Genomic DNA, 11,133 nt, shown 5'->3' with positions numbered 1-11,133 from the left:
ATATGCCTACTATATACAGAATGTGTACAACAAAGTAAGGAATGAATATTAACCATGCACTTGGTACTGAGGTCATTGTAACATAATAGTGACAAGCAAATCACTGAGCAATAACTGCCAGTTGAATTAGCTGGAGCTGGAGTCTCCTCATGGCCATATCACCAGCGCTCAGTGCCTGCAACACTGAATCTCTGTCTACACAGCCATCATCCTTCATAAAGCTTACATTCACTCTTCTGCACAGTTATTTAAAGCAGGTTAGCCATGCAAGTGGCAGTATCCAATTTAATTAACATTTGGGTATATAAAAAGTCTAAAGATCATTTGCGAGAGCTATTAAGTTTCCTGACTAAAAAAAAGAAGTTCAACTTTTGACCCATGGCGCCTCGGGGGCAGATTCCCTCTCATGCTAAATCCCAATGCATCAATTAACAGATGAGAGATCCATCAAATGCAGTCCGTCCCAGGCTGCAACTCCACCACTCTCCAGTGTTAACAAAAACCTGCAATTATGAACATGAAGTCAGATGCAGTCCATGTCCATAAACATACTACGAAGATGAAGGTTATGTCTTGTACAAGCAGTGAGAAATATACAATGTGTTTTGTGCTCTGAATGCCTGGAGTTATCAAATGAATTCGTGAAAATATCCCAGGAAAAAGGCAAATGGTAGACTGGTATATTTCCTAGAGCTGTGAGGAAATGTTGGGTGGTACTGTACTGAGCACTGCTAGCATTAATTGGACAAGTTTGTGAGGGCTCCTAGCTACACATACAATGTAACAAGCTGACTGTAATATTTATACCTGGCAAAAAGTTGCCAAAAAAGAATTGTAAATTTGCTTCAATTACTCAAAAAAAAAAAATTACAATATATGACAGGATAGCTGTATACTTAACAATACAGTTATTTGCTGTTGTGTGTTTTACAGTTAATTTTTATTTACAGCTTTGGAAATAATTTATATTGTATTGCATAAAACCTAAAATAGTGCTACCCTTACAAGCCCAGTGTTTGTAATGATCATTAGTCGGCTAAGAACAGCAAAAAGAGAGAAAACAGAAAAGTTAACACAGAGCTCATCCTGAATGCCACAGAAAATAATTATGCAGTCAGATGCAATCTCATAAATGACAAGAATTTGTATCTCAAAATCATCTCCACCAATGTGTCTTGGTGATCACTGTGCCTTTAGAGGTGGTGCTTGTTAAGGCGTGTTCGTTTATTGGAAATAAGTAGAGGAGAAATCTTCGGTTCAAATCAATGTATTTAATTGAAGTTCCAAAAACTTGTACAAGGACCCTCTCTTGGTCAGGAAATCGCAGTCTGCAAGCAGTTAACTGCAACCAACTTCGCAAGAAAGGGATATATGACAAAGGAAACATAACATTATATAGAAAATGAACAACACATTTCATTGGTTGAATACAGGTGGGGGGAGTTGTGGTTTAGACTTAACTCGCCCTTCGTTGGTGCACGGGCCGGTCCCAGCCCCTTGGCACTTTGCTTTGTCCAATCTTCAGGTGGCAGCGCCCAACTGTGAAAACTAGGAAATTAGTTACTGACTGTTTTTTGACATTTCCTTAATTGGAGTTGTTTACTGTCTGTCTAACCCCAATGGTTTCCAGGTGGGTGTAGTTCCTTCCGCTTCTGAGTTTCTCTGTCTAGACAGCTATGTTGCACAACACATTCTTTAATACATACATTCTTTAATGCATATAATCATAAGCATGTTCACACAAATATAATACGATACTGGATAAGTGAATGTAAGCTGTAGGTTTCCATCTTCAGAGGCCTTCGCCTTTCTCTATTACTTTGTATGTCTCTTCATACCGTGGAGACAGTGCTTTTAACCTTCTTCCTCATAGGCATTTTGGGCATGCACAATTCATTGCAACCATGTGTAGCTTAATATCAATATTTCAACTAAGCATGATGCTGTGCTAAATAGGCAGTAAATATTTTCCCAACAATTCCCTCCTTTTACACCTCTAGAGGTGTAAACTCTCTACCGTCTCAAACCTGAGTAAAAGGGGCAGGCTGGTACAGGATTTCAGTCAAATTTTAGTTAAATATATGTTTGGAGCCTCCCCTGAGTTTTCCAGATCAGTTCTAACCTCAGCCAAAGTTCGTGAGGGCGGTGGGGCAGGTACACAATGTGTTAGGTGGTGCCAATTTGCTCCAGCTTTTCCCTTTACCTGAACCGAGTGGGAGGCAGCCTCCACCACTTCAAAAGGTCCAGTCCACCTGGGCTCGGTCCACTTTCATTTGTGGACTTTCACCCGTACCCAGTCCCCTACCTGTATTGCTGGAATCAGTTCTGGAGTTGCCTCCTGGTACCCTTCAGCTCTCCTCAGCTGCACAGACAAACCTTTTAAGACATTGGTTAATGCTTTCATGTACTCATCACAAACAACCTGCCAAACATCCAATCCAGGAACCCCCGGAAGGTCCCTGGGTGGCCCAGGCATTGGGCGACCAGTTAGCAACTCATGAGGGGTCAGCTGTGCTTTGGACCCTGGTGAGGTGCACATTGACATTAGGGCAACAGGCAAGGCGTCCACCCAGTTTAGCTTGCTCCCATGACAAATCTTAGCAATCTTTCTTTTCAGTGTCTGGTTTGCCCTTTCCACTATTCCCTGTGACTGTGGATGGTACACTGACCTGAACTTGTGTGTAATGCCTAGACCTTGTTCCACTTCCCCTAGTTGCTTGTTAGTGAAGTGAGTGCCATTGTCTGACCTAAGGACTCTAGGGACACCATAACGGGGAATCAGTTCGTTCTTCAGCCACTTGATGACGTTGGCTGCACTCTCAGTTCTGCAGGGCTTGGCTTCCACCCATTTAGTGAATCTGTCCATCATGACCAGCAGGTATCGGTACCCGTTCACTCTGTTGTCCATACCCATGTCCGTGTAGTCGATGGTGATTTCCTTGAAGGGAGAATCGGTATTAGGGTATTTTCCCAGTGGGCATTTGTATGGGGCTCTTGGGTTATGCTCGTTACACACTGAGCAGTCAGCCATGTAGTTCTCAACCATAGCTGTCTCGGTTAGGTAGAGGAGCTCCCCTCTCTTTATTCAACAGGTTCAAATTTACCCATTTGCCCCACAATTTCTCCACTATCTTCCGTTCCACTTTGGCATTTAATACTTGCGGGTCACAGACAATCCTGGCAGTCATCCATTCCTTTAGTTGGTCTTGGTTTTCTGGCCACTGATCCCCCATGGTGTCCTTTGGTTCTGTATGTGGCATTATGTGTCAATGTATCTGGTTCTAAACGCATAAATTATTACTCTAATCCAGTCCTGTGTGTCGTGTGACTTTGTTATTATTTGCTATAAACTGGCTTCACTCTCTATGTGCGTTATTAAAAATGAAAATGTACTTACTGAATTAAATGTGAAATCAATTTAATTTCATTTAATTAATCAATGTTAAAATGTTTAAATGTATTTACTGGTTTGGTTGCCTCGCGTTGCCTCCCGCCCTGTCAGACACTCACCGTCACCCTGTCTCACGACACACACACACAGTTCACACCCTCGCTCAATTTCCTTATCTCCTCTATTCAGCTGTGGGTATAGTCCCCACGCCTCTCTAACTCTGCACCTGTTTCCTGTGTTTTTCTCTTCAATCCTCTACTTCCTCAAACCTTCACTCAGCTCAGTGAAATACATACATTATCTTTTACAGAATGTTCGAATACAACTATCCCTAACACACTCTCTGTCACTCTTACGACTTGGTCAAATATTCATTCACACACTCCCTTTCCATGCATGCACAGTTAAACACTTATGTTTTACGAACACTTCTCCGTGTTACTACAATTGATCAGAGGGTTTGTGTTAACACCGTTAGGTTTCCTCCCTCCCGCTGCTTCACATGGAAAACACAGAGAGACAAACAAAACAAACCACACAATTGCAGTCAATAATAAATTTTAGAAGATTATTTCCTCAGGGACCGTAGCAACCCAGGCCTTTGCCGGGACTCGAACCCGGGCGGGACCACCAACCCATGGGTCTTTAGGAGCGCGACTAACTCTCCAGGGACTCCAACCCAGACTTAATTTTAGGGATTTCTTATCCCAGGGACTTTACCCAGACCTTTGACAGGACTCGAACCCATTCAGGACCGCCAACCCTTGGGTCTTTAGGAGCTCGACTAACTCTCCAGGGACTCCAACCCAACCCAGACTTAATTTTAGGGATTTCTTATCCCAGGGACTTTACCCAGACCTTTGACGGGACTCGAACCCATTCAGGACCGCCAACCCTTGGGTCTTTAGGAGCTCGACTAACTCTCCAGGGACTCCAACCCAGACTTAATTTTAGGGATTTCTTATCCCAGGGACTTTACCCAGACCTTTGACGGGACTTGAACCCGTTCGGGAACGCCAACCCTTGGGTCTTTAGGAGCTCGACAAACTCTCCAGGGACTCCAACCCGAAACTGCATTTTAGCCGACTCTGGTTTGGAACTTCAATTATTTGAATCGGAAAAATATATCATGAGCCTGATTTGTCACCGTGTTTATTTACAGAGTCAAATTTTAACCTGCCGTCTTCACTCTCAGACAACTCACATTAATTTGGAGAAAGTCAATTCTGCAGAATTTGGTTACTAAACAACAGGTTTCTTCTTACCTTTGTTTTTTTTTGGTCGACCAGTGAGTTATCTGGGAGTTCAGTCCATGCAGTCAGAAATTCTCCTCGATCCTGCTCTTCCAATCATGTCAGGGTCACCAATTGTTAAGGCATGTTTGTTTATTGAAAATAAGTAGAGGAGAAACCTTCAATTCATATCAATGTATTTAATTGAAGTTCCAAAAACTTGTACAAGGACCCTCTCTTGGTCAGGAAATTGCAGTCTGCAATTTGAAAAAAAAATTACAATATATGACAGGATAGCTGTATACTTAACAATACAGTTATTTGCTGTTGTGTGTTTTACAGTTAATTTTTATTTACAGCTTTGGAAATAATTTATATTGTATTGCATAAAACCTAAAATAGTGCTACCCTTACAAGCCCAGTGTTTGTAATGATCATTAGTCGGCTAAGAACAGCAAAAAGAGAGAAAACAGAAAAGTTAACACAGAGCTCATCCTGAATGCCACAGAAAATAATTATGCAGTCAGATGCAATCTCATAAATGACAAGAATTTGTATCTCAAAATCATCTCCACCAATGTGTCTTGGTGATCACTGTGCCTTTAGAGGTGGTGCTTGTTAAGGCGTGTTCGTTTATTGGAAATAAGTAGAGGAGAAACCTTCAGTTCATATCAATGTATTTAATTGAAGTTCCAAAAACTTGTACAAGGACCCTCTCTTGGTCAGGAAATTGCAGTCTGCAAGCAGTTAACTGCAACCAACTTCGCAAGAAAGGGATATATGACAAAGGAAACATAACATTACATAGAAAATGAACAACACATTTCATTGGTTGAATACAGGTGGGGTGAGTTGTGGTTTAGACTTAACTCGCCCTCGTTGGTGCACGGGCCGGTCCCAGCCCCTTGGCACTTTGCTTTGTCCAATCTTCAGGTGGCAGCACCCAACTGTGAAAACTAGGAAATTAGTTACTGTTTTTTGACATTTCCTTATTTGGAGTTGTTTACTGTCTGTCTAACCCCAATGGGTTCCAGGTGGGTGTAGTTCCTTCCGCTTCTGAGTTTCTCTGTCTAGACAGCTATGTTGCACAACACATTCTTTAATACGTACATTCTTTAATGCATATAATCATAAGCATGTTCACACAAATATAATATGATACTGGATAAGTGAATGTAAGCTGTAGGTTTCCATCTGCAGAGGCCTTCGCCTTTCTCTATTACTTTGTATGTCTCTTCATACCGTGGAGACAGTGCTTTTAACCTTCTTCCTCATAGGCATTTTGGGCATGCACAATTCATTGCAACCATGTGTAGCTTAATATCAATATTTCAGCTAAGCATGATGCTGTGCTAAATAGGCAGTAAATATTTTCCCAACATGCTCAAGCCTGTAGTGTCATGAACTAGGACATGGTCAGGAGCACACTTAACCCACACAGGACAAAGGAGTGAGGAAAAGGAATCTTTTATTAACAAAACCAAGGCTAAAACAGAAACAAACACACCAAGCAGCAGTAGGACAGGGCAGGGAAACTCTTAAGTGTGAACATGGGCAGGAACAGAAAGGAAAACAAGGCACACGGGTCTAAGTGAAAACAGGAATGTGGGAACAGAACATGAACACTAAGGGGAAACAAGGCATGAGGGTCTGGGTCACACACACCGAGGGCTCAGAAACCAGGTGGAAAACATGAACATGAAAAAGAGGGACAAGGCATGAACAAAGGAGTTATGAGGACAGGGCCGCAAGACAAAAACATAAGAGGAACGAGACAGACACGCAAGACAGCAACAACACAGTGACAAAAGAAAAACCAGAACAACTTAACTTAGATCTGTGCGAACAAAAAGCAATCCAGGATCAACAAAAAGTCCAATAGAAACCAGGAAAAACAAGTGGAGTTGAATGTGGCAAAGAAGTCCGGCAAACAAGGCGTGGAACGTAGGTATCGCAACAGACAACCTGGCAAGGAACAAAGGTAGAAACAGGTGTATAAAAAGCATGGGGTGAAAACGAGGTGCAGGTGAAAACAATGAACTAATTGGGTCAACGTAAAGGGAACAGAATAAACAAATACCAGTTCCTGTCAGGATCCTACAAAATAAAACCAAAACAGGAAGTGCATGGTGCGGATCATGACATGTAGTTTCTCTCTGCATTAATGTAAATGATACAGAAATTTCAAAACGCACGTCAGCCTCACATTCGCTTACTAATAAGGTTTGCCAAATGTACAAGTTAATGTGTGTTCACGAATCAAGAGAAATCATAAATTAGCTTTCAGAAGGAGTAGACATTTACTGGAAAATTCAGTGAAATTCGTCCGAAATCGCATAGTATGTAGCAAAACATTACGCCCTATATAGTATGAATAAGGGTAGTATGAATGGAATTCAGACATACTACATCCGCCATGTTGATGTTATTGTGTCATGCGTCGTCACACTGTATTGCACAGCAATTTTTTAATCACATTTAAATTTTCTAATCTCATTAAACTGTTTAACAACGAAGGCCTCCGTTAAAAACGCTGCTAGCAAGATGGTGTACAGCATTGATGTTAGCTTGATCTGCTCAAAAATAATGATTAAAAATCTTTTTACAGAGGATTCACAAAATCATCTCATCGATTTACATTGTTTAAACTTTCAATAAGTCAGCCGTTTATTTCGATTACATTAAACAACTGCAATTTAACCATGATTAACTACAATTTTCTATGGGGTACACTTCCATGCTTCTCATGGAGTATGTATTAGGCTTAATTCATGCAGCTACCTTTAGTTTCACCTAACCCCCCCTTACTTAATGTTTGCTAAAAGCAGCGGCGCAGACTGAACTTGTGCTGGGACCCAATCTAGTGATCTGTATAGGCTCACAACATGACTTACCAAGGATAAATAAACACAAATGACACAATATTTTCACACCAACGAATTGACTGTCGCTCCTAATGCAACCATAAGGGGGCACAATCCAGTGTCTTCATGTGCCAGTCGCAAGTCCGGTTAAATGCAGAGGGTTGTGTCAGAAAGGGCATCTGACGTAAAATTTAAGCCAAATCAAACATGCGAATCGCAAATATGACTTCCATACCGGATCGGTCACGGCCCGGGTTAACAACAGCCGCCACTGGTGCTGTTGACCTACAGGGTGCCAGGGGAAATTGGACTACTGTTGGTCGAAGAAGGAGAGGAGGAAGGCGTGTTCGTAGGCAAAGAGAGAAGAGGAAGGACAGGAGTGCAGGACTTAGAGTAGGGACTTTGAATGTAGGGACTTTGTCGGGGAAAACTAGAGAGTTGGCTGATATGATGGAGAGAAGAAAGGTGGATATCTTGTGTGTTCAGGAGACCAGGTGGAAAGGTAGCAAGGCCTATAGATTAGGAGCAGGGTTCAAGTTGTTTTATCATGGTGTGGATGGAAAGAGGAATGGAGTAGGAATTATCCTGAAGGAGGATTTTGCTAGGAATGTTCTGGAGGTGAAGAGAGTGTCAGATAGGGTGATGAGTCTGAAGCTGGAAGTTGAAGGTGTGATGTTGAATGTTGTCAGTGGTTATGCCCCACAGGTAGTTCAGGAAGTTCAGGAGTGTGTTAAGAGGAAAATGTTAGCTAAGAAGAAGTGGGACACTGAGAGGACAGAAGAGAACAGACAGGAGTACAGGGAGATGCAGCGTAAGGTGAAGGTAGAGGTGGCAACGGCCAAACAAAGGGCATATGAGGATTTGTATGATAGGTTGGACACTAAGGAGGGAGAGGTGGATTTGTACAGGTTGGTGAGGCAGAGAGACAGAGATGGGAAGAATGTGCAGCAGGTTAGGGTGATCAAGGACAGGGATGGAAATGTGTTGACAGGGGCCACAAGTGTGATGGAAAGATGGAAGGAATACTTTGAAGAGTTGATGAATGAGGAAAATGTTAGAGAGCACAGAGTAGAAGAGGTGACTGTTGTGGAGCAGGAAGTAGCAAAGATCAGTAAGGATGAAGTGAGGAAGGTGTTAAAGAGGATGAAGAGTGGAAAGGCAGTTGGTCCTGATGACATACCTGTGGAGGTATGGAAGTGTTCAGGAGAGGTGGCAGTACAGTTTTTGACTGGGCTACTTAACAAGATCTTGGAGAGTGAGAGGATGCCTGAGGAATGGAGGAGAAGTGTACTGGTGCCCATCTTTAAGAACAAGGGAGACGTGCAGAGTTGTGGAAACTACAGAGGAATAAAGCTGATGAGTCAAACAATGAAGTTATGGGAAGAAATAGTAGAGGCTAGGCTGTGATTTTAAGTACCTAGGGTCAACAGTCCAGAGCAACAGAGAGTGTGGAAAAGAAGTGGAGACGTGCGAGCAGGTTGGAACAGGTGGAGGAAAGTGTCAGGTGTGATGTGTGACAAAAGAGTGTCAGCAAGAATGAAAGGAAAGGTGGACAAGACAGTGGTGAGACCAGCAATGTTGTCTGGTTTAGAGACAGTGGCACTGAGACAAAGACAGGAGGCAGAGCTGGAGGTAGCAGAGCTGAAGATGTTGAGGTTCTCTGGGAGTGACGAGGATGGATAGGATCAGGAATGAGGACATCAGAGGGACAGCTCATGTTAGATGTTTTGGAGAAAAAGCCAGGGAAGCCAGATTGAGATGGTTTGGACATGTTCAGAGGAGGGACAGTGAATACATTGGTAAATGGATGCTGAGATTAGAGCTGCCAGGAAGGAGGCCTAGAGGAAGACCAAAGAGGAGGTTCATGGATGTAGTGAAGGAGGACATGAGGATAGTTGGTGTGGGTGAGGAGGATACAGAGGATAGGGTTAAATGGAGGCAGATGATTCGCTGTGGCGACCCCTGAAGGGAGCAGCCGAAAGGAAAAGAAGAAGAAGAGTTGACTGTCGCTCCTCTGATTCATCAAATATAGTGCTCAACAAAATCTAACTGTAGCACTCATTATGTTAGCACACAACGTAAATGTCAGTTGCAACATGTTACTATGGATAAATGTTAGCTACTGGAATTATTTTGGACTCATGACACATTGTGATATTGCAGATCAACTTTGTAAAATGTTAGAACACAAAGTTACTGTAAAGTTTTACAGTAGAAATTACAGCAATTTGTTACAGTGTAACATTACAGCAGAGGGTGAGTCTTCACCAACTTAAAGCACCACTTTTAAAGCAAAGATTAGAAAATATGACGAGGCATATATCACCCTCAGCCTCACCAGTACAACAGTGGGTAACAAGGAGAGACCACAGTGTTGTCTGAAAAAAACACTTTCTGACTGTTTGAAAGTTAAAAAGACGCAATGAATTTATTTCATTTTGTTCAATAGGAAGTTTTGTGATTTATATGAATTAGAATGCATAAAAAGGTTTGGAAGCAAAAGACGTGTAGGTGTGTCAGTGTGTGTGTTAAGAGCTACACATTTTAGAGGTTGGCTTGAAATTGAGGGTGTGAACACTTCATGCCATTCCATTTAAATCCCAAGAAAGAAAGTGGATTTGGTGTCAGAATAAATGTCAAATAAATGACTTTGTTCTGACATTTTGAGAACTATCCATTTCACTCACCCATTGTTTTGTGTGAAACCTTTTTGACATGCAATTTTTGTCTCTTCCTATCTAAGGGCATTCTTTTTAGTCATTGAACAAAATTGCTTGCATGAGACACACTTCATACAAACATAAATGCACAACGTTGAAATTTGCCACAAAACAACTCCCATTTTACATTACATTACATTTTCAAAAGAGTGGATTGTCTAAAATGACAGGTTTCTCTGTATCTGCTGTCACACCCTTAAAATAACAGCAGTCTGCAAACACTGTCCATCTCCTTGCTTTTTTAGGGGCTGTCATCCAGGACACCTTCAATAAAGTTAATAAACAGTAATTGTTGATTGTGGCTCTGTTTACCCAGCCATCACATCAGGCTAGCTGGAAGAGTGGCTCTGAATTTAAACATGTTTCAAGAAGCCGCACAGCTTCAATGGACACACACTGTGGATCTACTGAGCAGAACTGAGTCAGTTCTGCCAGTTACCTTTATAATTCAGAAATATATAGAAAAATACAAAGCTTCTGTTTAGTAAATTGTGTTTGATGCACACAAGGAAATAGAAAAAAAACAAAATAAAATACTAGAGTTCCTTCTAAATTCCAAACATCTAGACTCCCTTGAAAAGATTTGTAATCTAAATGGGACTTTCTGGGTTAAATAAAGGTTAAATAAAATAAATAATATCAAACAATTACCCCAGTTTTTTTTTTTTCTAAATGCTGCACATGACTTGTCAAGATGATGAGGCTGCTCTGCTCCTGTACTTTTCTTTTGTCTACCTGTATGTGTTTGCTTCAGCTGCAGTATACCGTGCTTCAGGAGACATATCTGTGCAGGATGCAAATTCTTTCTATTTCTTCTCCTTTTTGCCTTCTTGCAGTTTTACACTTCTTGGAATCATATGACTGATTCTCCAAGGAACTATCATGCCAATTAGAAAGCACAGAACTACGGCTTATTGATCAGCATG

The 11,133-nt window shown here is 41.7% G+C and overlaps 1 protein-coding gene across 1 annotated transcript; it reads right to left on the bottom strand.

Annotated features, from left to right (window-relative positions):
* Positions 1-1,255: 1,255 nt before the first annotated feature.
* LOC113126825 (uncharacterized protein K02A2.6-like) lies at positions 1,256-4,205 on the bottom strand. Its single transcript, XM_026300984.1, has 2 exons — positions 3,466-4,205; positions 1,256-3,247 (listed from the first exon to the last, which is right to left on the bottom strand). Exon 2 carries the CDS (start codon positions 3,044-3,046, stop codon positions 2,270-2,272), a length of 777 nt encoding a protein of 258 aa, XP_026156769.1. The 5' UTR covers positions 3,047-3,247; positions 3,466-4,205; the 3' UTR covers positions 1,256-2,269.
* Between the last annotated feature and the right edge of the window lie 6,928 nt (positions 4,206-11,133).

The sequence above is a fragment of the Mastacembelus armatus genome, chromosome 11, assembly GCF_900324485.2.
Source record: "Mastacembelus armatus chromosome 11, fMasArm1.2, whole genome shotgun sequence".
Taxonomy (NCBI): domain Eukaryota; kingdom Metazoa; phylum Chordata; class Actinopteri; order Synbranchiformes; family Mastacembelidae; genus Mastacembelus; species Mastacembelus armatus.
This window is presented reverse-complemented; position numbering and strand designations above follow the sequence as displayed.